General features: G+C 36.6%; 1 protein-coding gene across 1 annotated transcript in view; it reads right to left on the reverse strand.

The window, feature by feature from the left end:
• Positions 1-1,249: 1,249 nt before the first annotated feature.
• Positions 1,250-27,247, reverse strand: part of PLCB4 (phospholipase C beta 4) — a 788,735-nt gene continuing 762,737 nt past the window's right edge. Inside the window, 5 exon segments of the mRNA XM_053712158.1 lie at positions 1,250-5,136; positions 6,364-6,400; positions 7,467-7,553; positions 17,861-17,918; positions 22,803-22,904. Of these exon segments, the coding sequence (XP_053568133.1) occupies positions 5,048-5,136; positions 6,364-6,400; positions 7,467-7,553; positions 17,861-17,918; positions 22,803-22,904 (373 nt within the window). The 3' untranslated portion in view covers positions 1,250-5,047.

Below are 27,247 nucleotides of genomic sequence, written 5' to 3' on the forward strand. Positions count from 1 at the left end.
TAAAGTATATTGCATGTTTATACCAGATCCCTATGGATTTCATCCCTGTTGATAAAACACTGGCTAACGTTATTATCCCACCACAAGCATTGCTTAATCAAATAAGCAACAAAATATCTAAATGATCCATGTTCCCTACTGTTTTATTTTTCTGTATTTAAAGATACTTACATAAACATGTTGCAGTTTACATTCCATACAATCCTTGTTCATTACATTTACCTGTGGACTTCTTTGTAGTGTTACCCATAGACAAAATAGGAGGCAATACATATACTATTATTATTATTTTTTTGCATTAAAAGGACATTAAACACTTTGAGATGGTAATATAAAATGACACATTGTTTATATAAAAAGCCTGCATTATACTTTCATTATTTATTTTGTCCCCTTTTCATGTAATTCCATTCTGAAATTGTGAGCTTTTCAGTTCCTGTTAGAAATGGAAGTGCAGAACACTGTTATATTCCACACTCACTAGTAACCTATTTATAACTGTTCCTAAGAGAAGATAACCTTTGTTAGAGCATGGACGCTCCCATTGTTTTTTAGACACTGTGGGGCCGATTTATTAAGCCCTGTATGCTGCCTTATGCATTTGTTTCTGCGCGAGCCTGCTCCTTAACTCGTTCGCCACCTCTGAGGCGGCGGATAGCAATCAGCCCAATCACATAGGATCGGGTTGATTGACACCCCTGATTGGCCGCAAATGTGCAGGGGATGGCATTGCACAAACATTTCACAAGATATTCTGTAGGCATTTATCAATGTGCGGCGGACATGATCTGCTACAGCGGATCATGTCCACCCGCACTTTAATATATCGGCCAATTAAACTTTACACTTAGTTTGTCAAAATTTAAACAGTTAATGAAACTTTAAAAAAACAAACCTACATGCTATTCTCAGACTAATATTTTCTTTGAATGCATCATTCTAGCTAGCATTTATTTAGTGTTTAATGTCCCTTTAAGGAGCTCATACTTTTACCCATTCTGACCAAAATAAGTGTAATAACAACAATGAACTGTGGAGTTTGTCAAGCTTCTGTCCATCCATCATTGAGTAGATAGTAAATTAATTTGGAAAACTGGACGTTATGCTGGGAAAGGAATAATTAAGGAACAAACATGCCTGAAAAAACAAACCTTCTTATTGTTATTATTTTAAAGTTCACTTTCAGATTTTATTTTATTATTTTTATTGTTAGTGTACTGCTTCTTGATTGTATATCAATGAAAAAAAATTGTACAACAATAGTGTGTCTCATGTATTTTCCTAATATTCATATTGAGAAATAACAAAACAACAAAATATACAGGTTATCCACTCCTATACAAAAATGACAACAAATATGAATAAAGATATTTTTTTTTTGGATTTTTTTTTAAATAAGATAAAATTATAATGTCTGACAAAGATCTAAGATTATGAAAAATGTAGATATTTCCATGCCGTAGAATGGTAAGATGATGCAGGACACATAGTACGTTAAAGGCCACTGTGAGAAAGTGGAAGACCAGGACTATAAACTAGTGGTTATAGGCACAAAAAGGTAAATTATTATCTGCTTATATTTTCTACACTTTTGGCAGAATATAAATTAACCAATTAGGGACAACATTTCAACTATAGAAATATGCAACATCAATATTACAAGAACTTGTAAATATAATATAGTATATTCCCTTAGTTTAATAGAGCAATACTTGAAGGACACCACCAGGTCAACAATTATTAAAACACTTGATGGTATATGATAAAAAAAATGTAACTTTTGGAAATATTAGTGTATTTTTTTTCTCAAGTATTTTTGGTTTAATTCTATATAATGAAATTCCCAAACACACATAAATTAAAGGATCAACTTCTACACAACTGGGATAGGGAACACGAATGTGACATCAATATGTCTAAATGTAAAGGGGTCCAAAAATATACAAAGACGTAGAAAAACTCAACTTGTCTTCGGTTTGCCAAAAAGGTGATAAACATGGTTTTCTGCGCTATTAATTTTAATTAACATTGATATGTTACTAGCATAATACTAGTACATGCATTTGTCCGTAATATAAATATTGCAGGCTGTAGGACCATGCAAATCAACACCTTGACAAGCTGCTTGAGTAATTACCAAAAAAACAAACAAACATTGGTCTTTTTAAAAATTCTACATACATTTTTTTGTAAAATAAAATTATGCTACAACATTTATGAAATCACATAAACTAGAATGGGCACCTAATTGCAATGTTAAAAAAAAATTGGAATTAAAATAATAGTCTGTGACATACAATAAAACATCATTTACTGAAATAAAGCTGCTACGCATACAATTTATAACTGTTGTATTACATGCGAACATCATCTAAAGTTAATGTTTAAAAAATTATTTTTTTCCCAGCATTCACATGGAATCTACAATATTTGAGTACAAGTATATATAAATACTTTATACATCTTCACAGTTACAAACTTTTGCCATTCCCATTTTTTACAATCTTTAAAATACAATAAAATTGTAACATCTGGAATCTGCAGCATTAAAATGAATATGCAATTTCTGTACAAGTAATATTTGATGTAAACATTTCTTAAAGTGCCTCATGCATCATCCATTTAACATGTGAGCACTGAGTAGTAGACAGATCTGTTTAAAATTATTGCTTTCAAAACCATTCTATCAACTGTCTATAAACATTGCATTTTTTAAAATGGGTGATTTATTAAAAAAACAAAACAACTGTAATATGTTCAATATTAATAATCATATTATTCATGAAATGCTTTTCTTACTAATGAAATTTAAATAAATTTAAAACACTGTATTAAAATATTTTCAGTCATAAATATAAAAGGGTAGCATCAAAAAAGTTTTCTTTTTTTTGTCATAAAAAAATGTGAAGTAAATCTTTTTTTAATTTTAAATTGAAACTAAAAGAGCCGTATTAGCTGTACACTAGACATGTTCATTCCGTTTTGGACAAATGAGGGAAAAAAAAGACAATTTTTTAAATTTTCTTTGCATGCATCTAAAAACGATAAACTAATGGCTCTTTAACAAAAACTGAACAAACCGAATGCATGAGAGAAAAAAATCTAGTTGATTCATTAGTGTGCTTAAGACTGGTTAGAAAGGCTGTTCAGCAGACGGAAAATACTTTTTATAGAGATGGGAAAGGCTTTCAAAATTTGTTATCCAATAACAATTTAACAAATGTCCTTGTCAGTTGACTGATTGCGGTGTCAGCCAATAAGAGTGTAAGGTTCACTTTTGTTCTTGGCCAGTCCTGACTCTATTTAAAAAATAAATAAACAAACAAACAAAAAAGCAAACATTTTTGTGATGCCACTGGCTTTTAGCAGTAGCAATAACTACTACTTTAACTATCCTTAAGTTTAAGCTGCTGTCTATCTGCTCTGCTGCTACTCTGAAGATGTTTCCCTAAGGAAGTAGCAGACAAATGGATTGTTGTTAACAAATTAATTCCAAATGACCCCACTAACGGATATCGAACCAAACAAAAAACATTTTTTTTTTTGGTGACAAATGATTCGTCGGAAACATTTTTTTTGTCTACTAATGCTCATTGTCTTATAGCTACTTCCTGTTAATGATCTTTGGCCGATAAGTACTTCCTGTAAATGCTAAGCATTAGTATGAAGTGCCATTAAGTCAATGAGCATAAGTAGAAAGTAAACTACTGATACTGATTTATTAGTAAACAGTTTTTACTTCATATTTTTTCAGGCAAACAAACCTATCAATTGCAGTTCTGCCCTATCATATGGATGACTGAGAATTTTTGAGTACAGCGTCCTTTTAAATTATTACGGGCAGCTAATGAATAATACCTTATATTAGTGGTTATAAATATTAACTAGCTGTTAGTAACTATAGGTTCATGATCACAACCCAGATGAGAAGAACATCTTTGGTGTCAGATGGGTTGCAAATTAAAAATTAGAGAACAATGTGTATGTTATTCTTACTCGGAAATACTTTCAGATAAATAAAAACGAAACAGTACATGAGATGCTTTTTTTTCTTCTTTTCTTTGTTTCTCTAATATTCATGATTGAGAGACAGATTTTCTTTATTTGTATTAAGTATACAACTACACTGATTGTAGTAGATCATAATAAAAAGAAGAAAAAAAAAATGTGCATTGAAAAGTTGCTGAGTTCTCCTGCTGCCCACGCCAGGTAAAAGAAAATTGCCTGGTTACCGGCAATTTAGATATGAGAAGCTTTTTGCTAAAGTGATCAACAAACATACATTGTCATTCTGTCCTGCTTTTGTTTCCTTAGTCCAATATGTCACTAAGAAAGGGACGCAAATGATTTCTAGGCAAATTGTAAGAAAATGATATTTGGGACAATCTTAACACGGAAACATTTTGTACTTGTTGGAAACTGTAAACACAGGTACATTTTATTTAATTGATACTCTCATGTAAATGTGAATGTTTAACATTGAAGACTTGACACTAACGAGTATGCACACTGAGTGCAGCATTTAAAAAGTTTGTTCTCAAAAACTATACAAGTGCTAAAATGGTTAAGAATCCATAAAAGAGGTATTGTCCTGTGAGATACCTGGCCCATTCTAATGCATGTAAGAACACTGGTTAGTTTACTTTTCCCATTCAACCTTAGCACCCTGGTATCTTTATAATGTATCTGAGCAATGATCAATCATTTTAAATGTCTGAGCTGGCCTCATAACCATTGTTAAAGTTCATTTTTTATAATTTGTTAACGTAAACCAAACAGTTCACAATCTGTTTTGTATTAAATTTAAAATAACTAAAAAGTGAAAAGGTAACACGCTTCAGAAAAGTTGTGAGTATAAAAATATAAACGGGTGGTTTATTCTTATTAAACTACTTAGTTAAAATAAAAAATGTCAGTGCTCAACATGTTAAAAGGAAATATGCCAGTCTTAAAATTTAAGTCACCTCTTTATATGTCCTGCAAATGGGTACAACATAAGAGCACACTTCATTCTTCAGTGTTAGTGGTCTGTATTTTACAGTGTTCTTTAATTTGCATGTTGGAGCTTTACACAACTGTTGCTGGCCTGCGGTCCATCTCTGCTTCCAGCCTGACCATCTGCTGCATCTCCTTTGCCTAAAACCAAAAACAGAGCCGAACATGTGACCTTGGCATTTTATGATATGTTGGAAGCAGAATGAAAAATGTGCAGTTGTCAGCTGGCTTCTGATTCTAGTCTCCTGTTCAAGCATGTTTAATTGTCCCATGAGGTTTAAAAGCAAACCAGACACAAGTAAGGAAATAGCAAATCATGTAATGGAAATCAATGATGATTTTTGGAGAAAATTAAAACTATTTTATCTTTTGTACTTGGTGTGAGATTTATATATAATACTTGACACTAATAATACTTGACATTAGTCTCCATTTATCAAGCTAGAGATGCAGTTTTGGAGCCTTGTGGTACAGGCTTGTTAATGCAAATGCTCAACTGCAATTTAAGAAGCATCCAAGTAAGATCATCCTTCACTAAGATTGACAGGCCCTGCTCTTGGTGGGTGGGGCTGCACAAACATTGTCTGGGAACCTTGTGCACCAATACCTTGTTAAATGGTCCATTTTAAGGTTTAATTAGTCTATTTTATTTAACTTTGCTGTCTCTTTTACATCTGTTTTATGCATTTACACCTATTTCCTATTTATTACCCATAACCCAAATTCCAATTAAACAGAATTATTTTACAAAGTGCCACACATAGCTCTTTGTGGGACTTTACAATATTAACTATTTTTGGCCCATTTAAATAACCTACAATAACCCATTTATCACAAACTATTAGTGCATGTTTTGGTGGGATAAAACCCTACCTACCGGCGTGCATTGAGCAGTTTCACAACAGTATTCCATTTCACCAGAATAAAACTTTACTAGGAGCTTTTTTTTGGTCTATTTTTTAATTTTCAAATTTAAACAGTCTTGATTTCTTGAAACTAATTTTTACTAATATTTTTTGGGAATCATATTTTTGGCTGTTCATATGACTTTTTATAAACATTTTTTGCTTAGTTTTCATATTAAGCACAATTGTTTAGTTTACTAAAAAGTTCAATATAAAGCCAAAGCACACTTTTAAGCTATGATACGTGTATTTATGTTAAATATGCTATTCAGAATGTGCATGTATAATTGCAATTAAAGGGTCTTAGAAAAAATAATTGCAATTGAAATGGCTTAGAAAAAAGAGTCTGAACTTGGATTAGAGTGGGGATAATGGTTATTTATCAAACAGCAGTAAACCTGCGCTGTTGCCTTGGTAACAGTGTAAACAATAACATGTTGAGAGCACAATGAGGTGACCATACCTTGTGAGTGAGACACTGCATGACAGGATTTCAAAAGCTGTTTGTACAAAAACAAAAAAATGACAAAATTATGAAATATGATATGAAGCAAAGGAAAGGTAAAATATATTAAGCCAGCCTGATTTGTGCATGAGAGATACCACAACACAAAGCTGTTTATGCTCACATGATATTGCTTTGAATTATGTTATTTTATTAGAATACCTGAAAAAATAAATCTATAGAATATCAGTCTATATATCCAATAAGCTATCCACCTGAAGCAAAATCTGTTGTGAGGGTAAATACAAGGCAGTGATATATTTGTGCTTCACTAGATACTTTTTGGGCTTCTCTCTGAAACCCACCAAGTATAGTTCTCACAAACGGATGACTAGAATGCATGAATGGGGTCATGTGCTTCCACTAGATTATTCCAAGTAATAAATAAAATATCCAGAGAGTATAGTTGTTAGAACAAATCATACCACATAATTAATGTTCATTACTTTCTGCTCATCTAAATACCACTGTCCTAGGCACGTGCCTAGTTGAACCTAAATGATTTTTCATCAAGAGTAACCCCCAAGATCCAAGGAACTCAACCAGGAACCCCACAATGCACAGGAACCACCATAACGGTTAGTGATTGTCCGTATCCTAAGGACTGCCCAACCTCTATGGACACCTGATTAGCCAATCAGAAAAGCAAGAGGGCTTATACTTAGCATCAAGAACCCCCTACAATCCTGATTAATTAAACAGAAACCCTGGTACTCTAATGACTAATGTCTACTAAGTAATCACAATGTTTACTAGATATAATAACTTCATAAAACTGGATTTCCAATATATGCTGGGTAAACATTCTCCCTGATTCCTAATATGTACTGGGTAAACATTCTCCCTGATTCCTAATATATACTGGGTAAACATTCTCTCTGATTACTAATATCTGCTGGGCAATCCACTACTCTTATTCTCAGTATCTCCTGCTTTGCAACTTACTTCCCAAAGTGTATTAGAAAAAACAAAAACAACAACAACAAAAACGCTAACGCCTAATACTGAATTCCAATTCCCAATGTGCAGTCTTGCATTTAATTCTCCCATGTGAGTTTTACCTGTTCATTCTGTTTCTCTAGAATTGCCAGGTGTTCTTGTTGGGCTTTCTTCAACAGATCCATCTCTTTTGATTGTTTCATTGCCAACTAAAAACAAAAGGAAATCCTCAATAATGCAACAACACTACAGCAGTTACTGTTTATTGGGCTGTGATATTAACATCTAATAATACATAACTCTACCAGGTATACAAAGATTATTATTATGTATTTCCATGAGTCTCAGGGTAGGAAATGTTATTTTTATGATTTCAGGCAATTGTCATGGGGATGCAAAACAAACCATTAGCCCCCCTCTTGTTGATTAACTTTACCACTGCCAGAATCAGCTAGGAAGCCGTGTATAGCAACATGTTATAGCATTCTCTGGCAAATCAGTGGTTAAACAACATTTGAATTCCCAATAACCATAAATGCTAATTAGCTTTAAGACAAGGGCCAATTTGTAGAATGCTGTAGTTCTATCGCTCTCCAAACAAAAAAATTTACTTGGGCGATTTAGCTACGTTCACCAAGAGACCTGATACACATAAAAAATATTTACTGTTACAGGCAAGACAATATTACATGAATTAAATGAATGCTACAACATAATATAGCATTAGCTTATTTATATCTAAATTAGCAAATTTGTATATTTTATTTGTTTTTACTCTTGAAGGACTTTTCTTCAACCTTAAAAATGTTTACTATCTTCAGGATTCAGTATAATCACAAATTTAAAAAATGCTACATAAGGTACATAAAGGAGCAATCATACAGTGGGCTACAGTTCTAGAGCATTTTATTAGTGCCCCATTCCATTAACAGAATTCCGTGTTTAACCTCTGCAAAGCTGTGCTTTGCTGCCAGTTGTTAGCCTTGCTCAGTTTAGGAGTGACAGTGTATTACCGCTTCAAAGCTTTAACTATGTGTTTAACATATTTGTTGGCCGTGCAATCAGTGTTAGCCCATGGTAGGTTTGTTGTAAATAAGCAAAGGTTCAAACAACATAATTATTATAATATATACTGTACTTTCTATAACATACTGTTTAACCATACTAAAAAACAAAACTTATGTTTACCTGATAAATTTATTTATTTCTTGACACGGTGAGTCCACGGATCATCATCAATTACTGTTGGGAATTTCACTCCTGGCCAGCAGGAGGAGGCAAAGAGCACCACAGCAAAGCTGTTAAGTATCACTTCCCTTCCCACAAACCCCAGTCATTCGACCGAAGGAAAAGGAGAGAAAGGAAATACCACAAGGTGCAGAGGTGCCTGAAGATTAGATAACAAAGAACTGTCTGCAAAAAACAGGGAGGACCGTGGACTCACCGTGTCAAGAAATAAACAAATTTATCAGGTAAGCATAAATTTTGTTTTCTTTCTAATGACACGGTGAGTCCACGCATCATCATCATCAATTACTGTTCGGAATCAATACCCAAGCTAGAGTACACAGATGATAAGGGAGGGACAAGACAGGTAACCTAAACGGAAGGCACCACCGCTTGAAGAATCTTTCTCCCAAAAGAAGCCTCAGCCGAAACAAAAATATAAAATTTAGAAAATTTAGAAAATGTATGCAGAGGACCTATTAGCAGCCTTGCAAATCTGTTCCACAGAAGCTTCATTTTTGAAGACCCAGGAAGAAGAAACAGCCCTTGTGGAATGAGCTGTGATTCTCTCAGGAGGCTGCTGTCCAGCAGTTTCAAAGGCCAAATGAATTATACTCTTCAGCCAAAGCGAAAGAGTAGTACCCGTAGCTTTCTGACCCTTGCGTTTCCCAGATAAACATACAAACAAAACGGAAGACAGGCGAAAGTCCTTAGTCGCCTGCAAGTAGAATTTCAGCGCACGCACAACATCTAGGTTTTGCAGCAAACGCTCCTTATGAGAAGAAGGATTGGGATACAACGAAGGAATAAAGATTTCCTGATTAATATTCCTGTCCGAAACAACTTTAGGAAGGAAACCTAAGGGCTAGATTTAGAGTTTGGTGTTAGCCGTCAAAAACAGCGTTAGGGGCTCCTAACGCTGGTTTTGGGCTACCGCTGGTATTTAGAGTCAGTCAGGAAAGGGTCTAACGCTCACTTTACAGCCGCGACTTTTCCATACCGCAGATCCCCTTACGTCAATTGCGTATCCTATCTTTTCAATGGGATCTTTCTAATGCAGGTATTTAGAGTCTTGGCTGAAGTGAGCGTTAGAACTCTAACAACAAAACTCCAGCCTCAGCAAAAAGCCAGGAGTTAAGAGCTTTCTGGGCTAACGCCGGTTCATAAAGCTCTTAACTACTGTGCTCTAAAGTACACTAACACCCATAAACTACCTATGTACCCCTAAACCGAAGCCCCCCCACATCGCCTCTAATACATTTTTTTAACCCCTAATCTGCCGACCGCACACCGCCGCCACTTACGTTATAGTTATGTACCCCTAATCTGCTGCCCCTAACACCGCCGACCCCTACATAATATTTATTAACCCCTAATCTGCCCCCCCCCAATGTCGCTGCTACCTTACCTACAATTATTAACCCCTAATCTGCCGACCGGACCTCACCGCTACTCTATTAAATTTATTAACCCCTAAAGCTAAGTCTAACCCTAACACTAACACCCCCCTAAGTTAAATATAATTTTTATCTAACGAAATAAATTAACTCTTATTAAATAAATTAATCCTAATTAAAGCTAAATACTTACCTGTAAAATAAACCCTAATATAGGTACAATATAAATTATAATTATATTGTAGCTATTTTAGGATTAATATTTATTTTACAGGCAACTTTGTATTTATTTTAACCAGGTACAATAGCTATTAAATAGTTAATAACTATTTAATAGCTACCTATTTAAAATAATTACAAAATTACCTTTAAAATAAATCCTAACCTAAGTTACAATTAAACCTAACACTACACTATCAATAAATTAATTAAATAAAATACCTACAATTATCTACAATTAAACCTAACACTACACTATCAATAAATTAATTACATAAAATACCTACAAATAAATACAAATAAATAAACTAACTAAAGTACAAAAAATAAAAAAAGCTAAGTTACAAAAAATAATAAAATAATTTACATTAGAAAAATTTTACAACAATTTTAAGCTAATTACACCTACTCTAAGCCCCCTAATAAAATAACAAAGCCCCCCAAAATAAAAAAATGCCCTACCCTATTCAAAAATACAAATAGAAAAGCTCTTTTACCTTACCAGCCATTAAAAGGGCCTTTTGCGGGGCATGCCCCAAAGAATTCTGCTCTTTTGCCTGTAAAAAAAACCATACAATACCCCCCCCCCCAACATTACAACCCGCCACCCACATACCCCTAATCTAACCCAAACCCCCCTTAAATAAACCTAACACTAAGCCCCTGAAGATCATCCTACCTTATCTTCACCACGCCGGGTATCACCGATCGGTCCAGAGGAGGCTCCGAAATCTTCATCCAAGCCCAAGCGAGGGCTGAAGACATCCATCATCCGGCTGAAGAACTCCATCATCGGGCTGAAGTCTTGATCCAAGCGGGGGCTGAAGACATCCATCATCCGGCTGAAGAGGTTCATCATTGGGCTGAATTCTTCTATCAAGCGGCATCTTCAATCTTCTTTCTTCCGGAGCCATCTTCTTCCAGCCGACGCGGATCCATCCTCTTCTACCGACGCCTACTCGCCGAATGATGGTTCTTTAAATGACGTCATCCAAGAACCGTCATTCGTTGGGAAGTCGTAGGCCAGGATGGATGTTCCGCGTCGGCGGGATGAAGATGGATCCGGAAGAAAGAAGATTGAAGATGCCGCTTGATAGAAGACTTCAGCCGGATCATGGACCTCTTCAGCCCCCGCTTGGGCCAAGACTTCAGCCGGATCATGGACCTCTTCAGCCCCCGCTTGGGCCAAGACTTCAGCCGGATCATGGACCTCTTCAGCTCCCGCTTGGGCCAAGACTTCAGCCGGATCATGGACATCTTCAGCCCCCGCTTGGGCCAAGACTTCAGCCGGATCATGGACATCTTCAGCCCCCGCTTGGGCTTGGATGAAGACTTCGGAGCCTGGACGGATCGGTGATACCCGGCGTGGTGAAGACAAGGTAGGGAGATCTTCAGGGGCTTAGTGTTAGGTTTATTTAAGGGGGGTTTGGGTTAGATTAGGGGTATGTGGGTGGTGGGTTGTAATGTTGGGGGGGGGGTATTGTATGTTTTTTTTTACAGGCAAAAGAGCGGAATTCTTTGGGGCATGCCCCGCAAAAGGCCCTTTTAAGGGCTGGTAAGGTAAAAGAGCTTTACAATTTTAATTTTAGAATAGGGTAGGGCATTTTTTTATTTTGGGGGGCTTTGTTATTTTATTAGGGGGCTTAGAGTAGATGTAATTAGCTTAAAATTGTTGTAATATTTTTCTAATGTTTGTAAAAAAAAAATTTATTTTTTGTAACTTAGTTCTTTTTTTATTTTTTGAACTTTAGTTTAGTTTATTTAATTGTATTTATTTGTAGGGATTTGTATGTAATTAATTTATTGATAGTGTAGTGTTAGGTTTAATTGTAGATAATTGTAGGTATTTTATTTAATTAATTTATTGATAGTGTAGTGTTAGGTTTAATTGTAACTTAGGTTAGGATTTATTTTACAGGTAATTTTGTAATTATTTTAACTAGGTAGCTATTAAATAGTTATTAACTATTTAATAGCTATTGTACCTGGTTAAAATAAATACAAAGTTGCCTGTAAAATAAATATTAATCCTAAAATAGCTACAATATAATTATTATTTATATTGTAGCTATATTAGGGTTTATTTTACAGGTAAGTATTTAGCTTTAAATAGGAATAATTTATTTAATAAGAGTTAATTTATTTAGTTAGATTTAAATTATATTTAACTTAGGGGGGTGTTAGGGTTCGGGTTAGAGTTAGCTTTAGGGGTTAATACATTTATTATAGTAGCGGTGAGGTCCGGTCGGCAGATTAGGGGTTAATTATTGTAGGTAGCTGGCGGCGACGTTGTGGGGGGCAGATTAGGGGTTAATAAATAGAATATAGGGGTCGGCGGTGTTAGGGTCAGCAGATTAGGGGTACATAGGTATAATGTAGGTTGCGGCGGTGTACGGAGCGGCAGATTAGGGGTTAAAAAAAATATGCAGGTGTCAGCGATAGCGGGGGCGGCAGATTAGGTGTTAATAAGTGTAAGGTTAGGGGTGTTTAGACTCTGGGTTCATGTTAGAGTGTTAGGTGCAGACTTAGGAAGTGTTTCCCCATAGGAAACAATGGGGCTGCGTTAGGAGCTTAACGCTGCTTTTTTGCAGCTGTTTTTTTTTCAGCTCAAACTGCTCCATTGTTTCCTAAGGGGGAATCGTGCACGAGCACGTTTTTGAAGCTGGCCGCGTCCGTAAGCACCGCTGGTATTGAGAGTTGCAGTGGCGGTAAATATGCCTGTACGCTCCCTTTTTGGAGCCTAATGCTGCCCTTCTGTGAACTCTCAATTCCAGCGGTATTTAAAAGGTGCAGGGGAAAAAAAAGCCAGCGTTAGCTACGCGGGTCATTACCGACAAAACTCTAAACTAGCCGTAAGTTAGTACGCAGACCACCACCTTTTAGAATGAAAGATAAGACAAGGAGAATCACACTGCAACGTCGAGAGTTCTGAGACTCTCCGAGCAGACTAAATGGCAACAAGAAACAAAACCTTCCAAGATAACATCTTAATATCTAAGGAATGCATAGGCTCAAAAGGAGCCTGCTGTAAAACTGTAAGAACAAGGTTAAGACTCCATTGAGGAGTAACAGGTTTAAACACAGGCCTGATTCTGACCAAGGCCTGACAAAAAGATTGCACGTCTGGCACATCCGCCAGATGCTTATGCAACAAAATAGACAATGCAGAAATCTGAACTTACAGAGTACTTGCTGACAAACCCTTCTCCAGACCCTACTGGAGAAAGGACAAAATCCTGGGAATCCTGACTCTACTCCAAGAGTAGCCTATGGATTCACACCAATACAGATATTTATGCCATATCCTATGGTAAATCGTTCTTGTCACAGGCTTGCAAGCCTGGATCAAGGTCACAACGACCGACTCGGAAAACCCACGCTTGGATACAATTAAGCGTTCAATCTCCAAGTAGTCAGCTTCAGAGAAACGAGATTGGGATGAAGGAAGGGCCCCTGAAGTAGAAGGTCCTTACTCAGAGGTAGTCTCCAAGGTGGAAGAGATGACATTTCCACTAGGTCTGCATACCAGATCCTGTGGGGCCACGCCGGTGCTATGAGAATCACCAACGCCCTCTCCTGCTTGATTTGAGCAATGACTCATGGAAGGAGAGCGAACGGGGGAAACAGGTATGCTAGACTGAAATTCCAAGGGACCGCCAGAGCATCTATCCGGACAGCCTGTGGGTCCTTTGACCTCGAACCATACCTCGGGAGCTTGGAATTCTGCCGAGAAGTCATGAGATCCAGCTCCGGTCGCCCCCATTTGATGGTCAAACTGGAAAACACCTCCGGATAGAGTTGTCTGCTCAGAAAATCCGCTTCCCAATTGTCCACTCCTGGAATGTGGATTGCAGATAGACAGCAGTTGTGGGTCTCTGCCCACTGAATAATTCGAGCCACCTCTGTCATGGACAAGGAACTCCAAGTTCCTCCCTTGTGGTTTATGTATGCCACAGATGTTATGTTGTCCGACTGAAACCTGATAAACCAGACTGAAGCTAATTGAGGCCAGGCCAGTAGAGCATTGAAGATCTCTCTCAGCTCTAGGATGTTTATGGGGAGATCTGACGCCTCCCTTTGTGGAGCTGAAGTTTAACCTCCAAGGAATTTGAAACAGTGCTGTAATCTTCGTGAGTTTGTGATAAAAGTGGCTGGCACTAGTTTGTTATGCACAGTTCATTCTGTTTACAGCATTACAGTGCAATCTGTGTCTCAGTGCTATAGTCTGGCAAATTTGAATACAGTAATTGTCACTATTTTACAGGTACAGTTTTTATTGAATACTAATTGAATACTGTGCTGTGTGAGTGTTAAACTAAACTTAGCACTATTGCACCCATAATATATGTTAGTTCAAACATGTTTTCAAGCTTTCAAACACACTGGCAAGTGAAAAGAAAGCTAAAACCTCCTTGTTTCACTTTAAGGCGGTTTTCACTTTACAGCGGGGCTCCGGTCCCTAACCCACTGTATGAGCGGGGTATACCTGTATGCTAATTTCTTAGACCTTGAAGCCCACCTCTTTCAGATTGCATTTTAACAGTTTTTCACCACTAGAGGGAGTTAGTTCACGTTTTTCATATAGATAACACTGTGCTCGTGCACGAGAAGTTATCTGTGAGCAGGCACTGATTGGCTAGACTGCAAGTCTGTCAAAAGAACTTAAAAAAGGGGCAGTTTGCAGAGGCTTAGATACAAGATAATCACAGAGGTTAAAAGTATATTATTATAACTGTGTTGGTTATGCAAAACTGGGAAATGGGTAATAAAGGGATTATCTACTTTTAAAACAATAAAAATTCTGGTGTAGACTGTCCCTTTAATAAATCCGATCAGCCAGTCGGCTTATATACTGCAGATGATTCATTCTGGCGGTTATCCGCAATTCTCGATTGATTAGTTGAGAGTTGGGGCGGGGGTTGTTGGCTTTGGGATTGGGATTCCTTTTTCCCCCCTCCCCATTTTTTTTTCTCTCTGTTTCTTCTTCTTTTGCCTTTCCTTCTTTTGGTGTCGATATAAAGCTGAGTCAAACATCTTACATCATATTTAAAGCTGTATTAAGGTAGACATCCAATGGTCTCATTGTGTGTTGTATAATTTTGTGCTTGGCAGGAAACGTTAGGAAATCATGTGATATAAAGAATAAGTATAGCCTTAATCCTGTCCTGGATCTCCTCAAGAGGAGTATCTGTCTGATTAGAATCAGACAACGCATCAAACCAGTAGGCTGCCGCACTGGTGACAGTGGCAATACACAACGCAGGCTGCCTTTGGAGAGCCTGGTAAACATACATCTTCTTTAGCAAGGCCTCCAACTTCTTATCCAAAGGATCCTTAAAGGAACAACTAACCTCTATGGGAATAGTGGTTCTCTTGGCCAAAGTGGAGATCGCTCCTTCCACTTTAGGAACCGTCTGCCACGACTCCTTAATGAAATTAGCTATTGGAAACATTTTCTTGAAAATTGGAGATGGAGAAAAAGGAATTCTAGGTCTCTCCCACTCCCGTGCAATAATCTCTGTAGCACGGTGTGGTACAGGGAAAACTTCCACCGCGGAGGGAACATCAAAGTACTTTTTTAGTTTACTAGATTTCTTAGGGTCGACTACGACAGGGGTATCAGAGTCATCCAAGGTAGCCAAAACCTCTCTAAGTAACAGAATGGATGTGCTCCAGCTTAAACCTGAAGGAGACAACTTCAGCATCAGAAGAAGGAATTATACTGTCTGAGTCTGAGATTTCACACTCAGATGCTACCAAAGTGTCTTCCTCCTCAGACTTTGGAGAAGGGGCACCTTGGCTAGCTACAACCTGATCAGAAACCTTACTCACTGATTCTTTACATTTCTTCTTGCACTTTCCCTGAAGTATGGGAAAAGCAGACAGTGCCTCAGATACCGCAGAGGATACCTGGATAGCAATGGCATGCTGCCCAAGATCGACTCAACTACCCAAATCGATCCGGCTTTTACTGCGGACCTGCGATATCCGTATGCTGAGCGATTATCTCCAGCAAAGCAGCCGATACCATATGCGCCACTGCTCTGGAACTACACAAAAGGGAAATGGAAAGCATGCCAAAAACTGACTGCCGCCTCTGTAAAGGACCCACCCCTCCTGTCCAGCAGTTTCTAATCTAAGGCAGTCCCGGGGGCTATTAATATAGAGTTCCATACTAGGAAAAAAGTATTGCCGTAATAAAAGTCAATATAACCACACAATCACATAAGTCCTGCCCGGATCTCAACCAGAGCTAAGGACACAAACTGAGCCACTAATAAAATTAATATGACAGCTCCCCATCGTCCACAGCACCTGCTAACTACTCAAATGATTAACCCTCAATAGGGTCAATGATAAAAACGCCCCATTTTTTAGCAGCATCCAGCAGCTGAAGTGTCAGATTTTCCTTTCCATTAAAATAAAAATGGCACTTAGCTGAAAGTCAGTCTGTCTGGCAGTAGGACAGCTCACCTGGTTTGAGAGGGTGCTGTTCCTCACATGGACCTGTGGAAAAGTAAAGAACCGAGTAAGCTTACTCAGGCTTTCTGTTTGGGCAGCAACATTTTTGAGAAAGTGCAGTGGGGATTGTACATCACAAGTTCCCAATTGCTTAAAAGTCACCACTGCCCTACTGAAGAGACTGACGTGGGCTATGGCTAGACCCCAGGAAAGATCAGAGCAAACCTACTCTGCTTTAAAATAATAAAATCTTGATTGGAGAAAACTCTTGTCAGACACTGAAAACTTCACCTCCTCCTTGCACCGTAGGCAAAGAGAATGACTGGGGTTTGTGGGAAGGGAAGTGATACTTAACAACTTTGCTGAGATGCTCTTTGCCTCCTCCTGCTGGCCAAGAGTGATATTCCCAACAGTAATTGATGATGATCCGTTGACTTACCGTGTCCTACGAAAGAAAATCAAGTTTTAACCTTATGGTCCACAAATGTAGTTCCCTTGTCTGCACTACAATGATTTAACCACTAACACTCCAAAAATCCTCATAAAAAAAGCACTCAGAAACAGATTAAACTGGCAAATTTATCCAAACAAGTTTTGCATTGGAGCCGTTATCATTGTACAATCTCATATACAACACAGAATAAATTTTGTACAAAAAAAAACAGATTCAGAGTTAATGTCTAAATAGCAATATAACAGAAGTAACAAATAAATGTGTTGCTTGCTTTAATATAATGTTTTTATTTTTACTTTTATGTTCCTTTAACGCATGGATGATATTTAGTTAATATTCCAAGTAATTCTCTACAGATGCAGAGCAGAAAAAAACATCAACAGGGCAATTTGCCAAGTAGCTAAAATAAGATTATAGCTAAAATAGTTCTTCATTTAACCCTTTGTTTCCAAGGCAAATGACATGCATGAAACCTTCATTGGCATTTAAGAAATAAACACATTTGATTTAAAGGTTGTACATTGCATAGGTTGGAAAGTTTAAAGGTAACAAATTAGTGAGAATTGGTACCCAAAATAAATAAATCAAATTTAAAACAAGTGTTGAAGATAAAATGTTATCAGGACATTAGGGATAAATACGAAGTGGAATATCCAATAAGCCTACAAGAACGATGATGTGTGGGCAACATACTGAACACACAATACCTTGAATATTCAGAGACACGGGATGACAAGGACGTGACTCAAACACTTACCCGTTTACGCTCTTCAAGGAACTTCTTTGTATTGCTGCTATTCAGCTCCCGCACTCGCCTACAAATATCACAATAACAATGTAAATTTACATTTAATATAAACCTTTTAAACATAATAACCAAGGCAATGAAACAAATTATAGCAGTAGCATTTGTGTCAGCTATACATGTTTAACAGTAAATTAAATACAGTAGAGCATAGCATATACTGTAAGCATAGCATATACTTTGCAAATAACTGAGTTCACTGACATAAGAATCCTACAGTTTTGCAGAAACTGTATTGACTATGATCAGAAACTGTGACCTCAGATATTGCCACCTTACAAACAGGTCAAGGGCTTCAGCCAATGGATATATTCAAAATTAAAACTCTACCTAATGCTGCTTTTTCTACTACAGAGCAATGATTTTATAACTCTGGCAACACTAACGGCTAGATTTAGAGTTTGACATTAGCCGTCAAAAGCAGCGATAAGGGGTCCTAATGCTGCTTTTGACCGCCTGCGACTCGAGGCTACCGCAGATTCCCTTACGTCAATTGCGTATCCTATCTTTTCTATGGGATTTGCCTAACGCTGGTATTTAGAGTATTGGAAGAAGTGAGCGGTAGACCCTCTACCGACAAGACTCCAGTCGCAAAAAAAAGTCAGTAGTTAAGAGCTTTATGGGCTAACGCCCGAACATAAAGCTCTTAACTACTGTGCTACAAAGTACACTAACACCCATAAACTACATATGTACCCCTAAACCAAGCCCCCCCCCCCACATCGCAAACCCTCTAATAAATTTTTTTAACCCCTAATCTGCCGATCGGACACCGCCGCCACCTACATTATAGCTATGAACCCCTAATCTGCTGCCCCTAACATCGCCGACACCTATATTATATTTATTAAACCCTAATCTGCCCCCCCCAACGTCGCTGCTACCTAACTACAATTATTAACCCCTAATCTGCCGACCGGACCTCACCGCCACTATAATAAATGTATTAACCCCTAAACCGCTGCACTCCCGCCTCGCAAACACTATAATAAATTGTATTAACCCCTAATCTGCCCTCCCTAACATCGCCGCCACCTACCTACAATTATTAACCCCTAATCTCCCGCCGCAACGTCGCCGCTACTATAATAAATGCATTAACCCCTAAACCTAAGTCTAACCCTAACCCTAACACCCCCCTAACATAAATATAATTTAAATAAAACGAAATAATATTCCTATAATTAAATAAATTAATCCTATTTAAAAATAAATACTTACCTATCAAATAAACCCTAATATAGCTACAATATAACTAATAGTTACATTGTAGCTATTTTAGGATTTATATTTATTTTACAGGCAACTTTGTATTTATTTTAACTAGGTACAATAGCTAATAAATTGTTAACTATGTAATAGCTACCTAGTTAAAATAATTACAAAATTAACTGTAAAATAAATCCTAACCTAAGTTACAATTAAACCTAACACTACACTATCATTAAATTAATTAAATAAATTAACTACAATTAAATACAATTACATTTAATTAAATAAACTAATCTATAATAAAACCCCCCACTAAATTACAGAAAATAAAAAAAATATTACAAGAAGTTTAAACTAATTACACCTAATCTAAGCCCCCTAATAAAATAATAAAGCCCCCCAAAATAAAAAATGCTCTACCCTATTCTAAATTACAAAGTAACCAGCTCTTTTACCAGCCCTTAAAAGGGCTTTTTGCGGGGCATTGCCCCAAAGTAATCAGCAAAAAAAATACAACCCCCCCAACATTAAAACCCACCACCCACATACTCCTACTCTAACCCACCCAATCCCCCCTTAAAAAAACTAACACTAACCCCCTGAAGATCTCCCTACCTTGAGTTGTCTTCACTCAGCCGAGCCGAATTCTTCATCCAATCCGGGCGATGTGGTCCTCCATCCGGGCGAAGTCTTGATCCAAGCGGCAAAGAAGAGGTCCTCCATCCGGGCGATGTCTTCCTCCAAGCGGCATCTTCTATCTTCTTTCTTCCAGCTACATCTTCAGACTGTCGACGCGGAACATCCACCTTCCCCGACGGACTAACGACGAATGACGGTTCCTTTAAGGGACGTCATCCAAGATGGCGTCCCTCGAATTCCGATTGGCTGAGAGGATTCTATCAGCTAATCGGAATTAAGGTAGGAAAAATATGATTGGCTGATTCAATCAGCCAATCGGATTGAGCTTGCATTCTATTGGCTGATTGGAACAGCCAATAGAATGCAAGCTCAATCCGATTGGCTGATTGGATCAGCCAATCGGATTGAACTTCAATCTGATTGGCTGATTGAAACAGATTAGTGGTTAATACAATTTATTATAGTGTTTGCGAGGCGGGAGTGCGGCGGTTTAGGGGTTAATACATTTATTATAGTGGCGGTGAGGTCCGGTCGGCAGATTAGGGGTTAATATTTGTAGATAGGTAGCGGCGACGTTGGGGGGGCAGATTAGGGGTTAATAAATATAATATAGGTGTCGGCGGTGCTAGGGGCAGCAGATTAGGGGTTCATAGCTATAATGTAGGTTGCAGCGGTGTCCGGAGCGGCAGATTAGGGGTTAATAGTATAATGCAGGTGTCAGCGATAGCGAGGGCGGCAGATTAGGGATTAATAAGTGTAAGGTTAGGGGTGTTTAGACTCGGGGTTCATGTTAGGGTGTTAGGTGCAGACTTAGAGAGTGTTTCCCCATAGGAAACAATGGGGCTGCGTCAGGAGCTGAACGCTGCTTTTTTTCAGCCAGCTCAGCCCCATTGTTTCCTATGGGGATATCGTGCACAAGCACGTTTTTCCAGCTTACCGCTACCATTGGCAATGCTGGTATTGAGGGTTGAAGTGGAGCTAAATTATGCTCAACGCTCCCTTTTCTGAGCCTAACGCAGCCACTCAGACAACTCTAAATACCAGCGTTGTCTTAAGGGTGCGCTGGAAAAAAAAAGCAGCATTAGCTACGCGGGTCTTTACTGACAAAACTCTAAATCTAGGCATAAATGTTTAGATTTTACCCCTTTTGCCCACTGCTAACATTTTTACTCTTCCTTGGTCACTGTTAACATGCAAAGGAGTAGTTTAGCCCATAGAAAAGTTCAGAAGATCTTAATAAAAATATGGTGGCAGCTTTTTGATGCATTTTTATAGTATATATTTTTACTTTGATATATTTTGTCATTTTTATTCTACTTGATGGTATTTTTTTTATTTATTAGGTAATGCGATGTACACATGCGTGGCTCACTATTATGCCATTATATTTGTAAGGTTAGATATTACTGTTCTCGTGACACACAATGTATATACATATTTTTTTGTTTTTTATTAATACTGATATATTATTGTGTAGTATTTTTTTGTTAATATAATTTTGACATGTGCCGTTATTTCTATTTAAACATATAGGGCTAGATTACAAGTAGTTCGCAAAATATTGCTTTTGGGAGGGCAATGTTTGCTCTCCACTTAGTAATAACAGCGCACGGAAAAGTGTGCTTGTATTACAAGTTAGGTGCAATGCGAACGTGACCTCACATTCACATTGCATGGACGCATTGTGCTCACAAGAGTGCGCTTCCATAGGCTTTAATAGGAGCCTCGTTCTCATGTCGTCAGACACGGCATGATAATCTAGTGCAGCGAAGGGGGTAAGTCACGCAGCGATGGGCAGAAAATGTAAATATATATGAATATATACACATATGTTTATGTGATAATATGTGTATATACACATATTAACACATAAATATATATCTACATAAGCATATACATATATATTTAAAGGGATAACACAGTCCCCAAAGACCGCAATGTAAAGGCACTTTTCAGTGCCTGTTTTTCTTAACACCCCACACCTGCCGACTTCAATCCCTCATAACTGCTCCATGTAGTTTTTAAACAAACAAACGAAAAAAGATGCTATCAAATTTTTATTCTAAAAAACAAACCTCACACTTAATTTTGGGTGCAATTGGGGCACATTTTGAAAATTAACCAGAGATCTGATCTATGGTTAATTTTTGGAGTGCTAATTGCACTTCAAATGGCTGATCATTTATTGCGAATTTGCCAGTTTACGGGCACGCAATAAATTAGCGCTCCATTTGTAATATAGCCCATAGTTACTATACTTGTAATTCTTCAATTAATATCACTGCATGTTTCTCTCTACTATCATAGATATATTAATGCTTTTTTCATCAGCTGTTTTTTTTTTTTTGACAATACACGCTACCATACCATAGTGTAGCAATGTTAGTGGTAACATTTGTATTTTTGAGACCATACAGCCACGATTGTTGTAATTATGTTAGTGTCTTTTATATATACTCCACAGTGCTAATTTAGTTACCCATACAACAACATATCAAATCTAGAATCCACAAATTAGCACCTTATAAGATTTTATCTATCCCTTACATCCTTACTGTTACTGGCTTTACATTTTTAGTAAATTATACATATTAAGTATCAGATTACTTACCTAATTAATGAATTATGTGAGAAAGACATAAATGTTTAGGGAAATCATTAAAATATTCCTTGCTAGGTTTAGTCCAGGGCTGGAACTAAGTGGTAAATATGATTTAGTCATTTCCTGATTTATTATAAGGCAGAGCAGGCGCGTGCCTACAGGCACCCTCCACAGAGGAGCACTTGTCTCTGCCTTTTATAAATACCGTTCACTGAGCATGTGCAGTGTCCCTCTTTGTTAAGGTCGCCATGAGTATTATGCATGAGTGGCATCCGGCTTCCCCTGTGCATGCGCAGCGATAGGCGCTGCACACGTGCAATGCTGTTATTTCACTGCCGGCAGCCAACTTAGTGCCTACAGTCACCTGGGCTGAGAATCCCGCCCTGTGTCTGACAAATGACACACAGCTTACAAATATAATTTGCTAATCAAAACACTCACCTTTCTCTTTCTGCTTTATTTTTTATAGATTTATCCTGGCTTATGGCTTTGCCGTTTTCCATGGATATTTTTGCCTGGTTTGCCCGCATTTCTTTGCTTTCCCTATGGGAAAAAAATAACTTTCAAAAAATATATAATAGTATAATCTGCAGAGTCTATTGTCACATATTAATCTAGAACATTTTAGGCTGATAATATAGTACTGTCAAGAATTTTTCATGACACAACAGACTCCATGATTGTTTGTTTTTTGTTTTTTTTGCTTAAAGGGACAGTCTACACCAGAATTGTTATTGTTTTAAAAGATAGATAATCCCTTTTTTACCCATTCCCCAGTTTTGCATAACCAACACAGTTATATTTATATATTTTTTTCCTCTGTGATTATCTTGTATCTGAGCCTCTGCAAACTGCCCCTTTTTTTAGTTCTTTTGACAGACTTGCAGTTTAGCCAATCAGTGATAGCTCCCAGGTAACTTCACGTGCATGAGCACAGTGTTATCTATATGAAATTCATGAACTAACACCCTCTAGTGGTGAAAAACCTGTTAAAATGCATTCTTAAGAGGCGGCCTTCAAGGTCTAAGAAATTAGCATATGAACCTCCTAGGTTAAGCTTTCAACTAAGAATACCAAGAGAACAAATCAAAATTGGTGATAAAAGTAAATTGGAAAATTGTTTAAAATGACTTGCCCTATCTGAATCATGAAAGTTTATTTTGGACTAGACTTTCCCTTTAAGCCTACTCGTGGCTCGTCTATTATGACATTGAATTTTGTTTTTCTCAGTCTTGCTGACTGACAAATTTTTATATCAATATATTTTTCACTATTCATGGTAGTTTACTTGCTTAGGCACCAGCTTATTTCTGTAAATAAGTGCAACTTATAACCTTGATTGTAGTCTAGGAATGTTGGGGTAAACATAAATAAAATAAGTACTTTTCTTTCATTTTTACCCTATATACGGGAGCCATCTATTGTCAGTACAATAATATTTCATCTAATGAAAGGGACACTGAACCAATTTTTTTTCTTTCGTGATTCAGATAGAGCATGCAATTTTAAGCAACTTTACTCCTATTATCAATTTTTCTTCGTTCTCTTGCTATCTTTATTTGAAAAAGAAGGCATCTAAGCTTTTTTTTGGTTCAGAACTCTGGACAGTACTTTTTTATTGGTTGATGAATTTATCCATCAATCAGCAAGGACAACCCAGGTTGTTCACCAAAAATGGTTCGCATCTAAACTTACATTCTTGCATTTAAAATAAAGATACCAAGAGAATGAAGAAAATTTGATAATAGGAGTAAATTAGAAAGTTGCTTAAAATTGCATGCTCTATCTGAATCACGAAAGAAAAAATTTGGGTTCAGTGTCCCTTTAATTTAATTTTAATTAATGATTAAAATATTATAATTAATGACTCCTCCTAGAATAGAGAATGGTGATATATAGGGTCTATCCAAATGAGAGGGGGTCGTTTTTCCTGTATTTTGGAACTGGTCAAATCATATATGGAATTGGTAATTTGCTAATCAACTACAGAGGTCCAAGACCATTGGATTATAACTGCTGAGGCTAGTTTAGCCAATTCGGACAGACCTGCGACCTGACAGCTTAATTCCTACAAAGGGGGAATTTATTTCCTTTTGGTGATGTATGAAATTAAGTCACCTTAAATGTTAATGTCATTAAGATTTATATCTCACATTTATTTAAAATGTCTATGTCTATTTAATCAGGTAAACTAATTAATTGTTTTTTGTAGCTTTGTGTTTTTGATAATTCCTACCACCTGGTCTTATCAGTCGACAATAACGCTGGGTGAATTAGGAATTGTGATAAATTATTATCTGACGGTTTGTCATGATTATTAGTTTATCTGATTCTCTGCAATTACCTTGAAGGATTTAAACCAAATATTTAGTTCTTATTATTGAGCCAATGTTTGTGTTATTTTGAATATATGATTTAATTATCTTTATAGTTTAGTTTCATTATGTAATTGCTTTAACTGATTATTATAGGATTATAGTTTATTTCTCTGTATATATTTTGATTGCTTAGTTACCATCAAATGCTGATTATTTTCCAATCAAAATATTTTTAATAAAGCTAATATTTGTTTATTCATCTGGTATCGGTATAATTAATAGACTTATAGCAACCAAAAGGATTCAGGTTTTGTGTTTATTTTCTTTAACAAGTTATAAGAAAGTGTGTCATTAAAAATTACACGCATTACTCCTATAAACCAGTTCACATAATATACTTTTATAGATAAAGATAATATTCATAACAGTACCAAGTACAAAAAGAGTAACAAATAGCACTGCTGCAGGAATGCAGCAATCAAATAGTTTATCAATAAAAAGGGTACATCCTGCACTACAGTTCTCAATGAACAATAACATACCAAATCCAGAGCAGATTTAGACTATTTCCCTGCTTGAGTGTAGTTGAAAACTATTGAGCTACTTTGCTGGAATTGAGAAACTGTGTCCTAGAGACAACCAATCAGCTAAGTTCAATGCAAGTAAAAGTATTAGTAGATTATTATATGCAAAATAATTCCTGAAACCCATTGTATGTTCAAACCAAGTGTAAATTATCAGTATATAAAACCTATATATCTCTACATATTATTAAATAAATTCTAATGAACTATATACTAGGCATGTTGATAGACAAAAACATTGTTTCAGAGGAATTGTATATAACTCTTATTACAGTAATAGTAATTTGTTAGGCAAGTATTACCTTAAATGGACATTAAAGTAAAAATTAAACATTTATGATTTAGACAGAGCACACAATTTAAAATAATTTCCAATTTACTAGGTAAATCAAATTTACTTTGTTCTATTTGTATCCTTTATTGAAAAACATACGTTTAGGCTCAGGAGCAGCTGGTGATTGATGGCTACACATATATGTCTTTGTCATTGGCTCCCCAATGTGTTAGCTAGCTCCCAGTACTGCATTATTGCTCCCAAACCTACCTAATTTTACTCTTCAACAAAGGATACCTAAATAAGCGCGGAATAAGCAGCTTGACTGCTTCATAAATCGACGTATTAGATGTTATGTATATGGACCCCTAATATATATTACCAACAATTTGTCAGATTCAAGTTAATTGTTATCAATGGTTTTCCTATCAGCTACCTATACACAACCATGAATATATTTATATAAGGCATAATATCAGTCATCAGTTGTCTCTTTTATAGAATAAAAAGACAGATCCAATATGGCTGACCTCTCCAAAAAACATGAAACCGCTCATTCCCTATACTGATTTTATTCACCTCCTCTGAACCTTGTGTAGTTGTACAATGTTCCCAACCAGTGCCCAAAAGCGTAATCCATATTTTTTCTAACTGAATCCTAACATGATCCTGAAATAGTGTTCCAGGTTCCAAGAAAACAAATATCTGTTAGTATTTTTAAGTAAAAAGCTACATTTTAATAGACAATTTTGATTTAGTAGCAATAACTGAATCTTTAGAAGATAAGAACACAAGAGCGCATCCAAGACTCAAGGTAAAAAGTTTAACACATTTATTGAGTGCACACAATCTATTGCACTTACAAGAAGTAAATAATAAAATGCCTTGATTTAAATCAATTGATGTGCAGCTATAAGTAATTTAGCAGGTAGCGAACGCTGCTCCTAATGCATCAGTCTTCCGCCCAGGCAATTGCAGGTTTATAGTAAAAGTCCTTTCTTTTCAAAAGTGCAGAGTCAATAGTAGACCATCCTGTCTACGCGTTTCGTTTGTCCTTTGCAAACTTTTTTTAAGACGTTGGATATCCAACGTATTGAAAAAGTTTGCACTTTACCTTGAGTCTTGGATGCGCTCTTGTGGTCTTATCTTCTAGTGTACCTAAGTCTGAGCACTACAATTGTGTGATATAGTGAGCGCTGGGAAGCTTAAAAGGACTGTGAGGTATGGATATGTTAAAAATGGAATGTATTTATTACAGTTAATATACAATGAAAATACAATATAATACATACAAAATAAAAAAGCTTCTAAAATTCTTCCTAAAATCTCTATGGATCCATGAGATATAAGTCTTAAGGATATAGTGTTACCTATATCTGTGGTGTTGGAACAAATATTACGTTAGCTCCGACAACAGTCTAAGACCATAGTATTATGGTCTATAAAGTGCAGTTTAAGCACAGATATTTACAAACAGCAGATGTGATGTAAATGGACAAAATTGACGTAGTACAATGTCAATAATACAGATGTCAACAATACAGATGCAGTATAAAAGTATAAGTGATAGAAATACAATATAAATAAAAGTGTAGGAGAAATCCAATTGTGTAAAAATGGAAATTTCCATTTTTACACAATTGGATTTCTCCTACACTTTTATTTATATTGTATTTCTATCACTTATACTTTTATACTGCATCTGTATTG

This window comes from Bombina bombina, chromosome 4 (assembly GCF_027579735.1).
Source record: "Bombina bombina isolate aBomBom1 chromosome 4, aBomBom1.pri, whole genome shotgun sequence".
Taxonomy (NCBI): domain Eukaryota; kingdom Metazoa; phylum Chordata; class Amphibia; order Anura; family Bombinatoridae; genus Bombina; species Bombina bombina.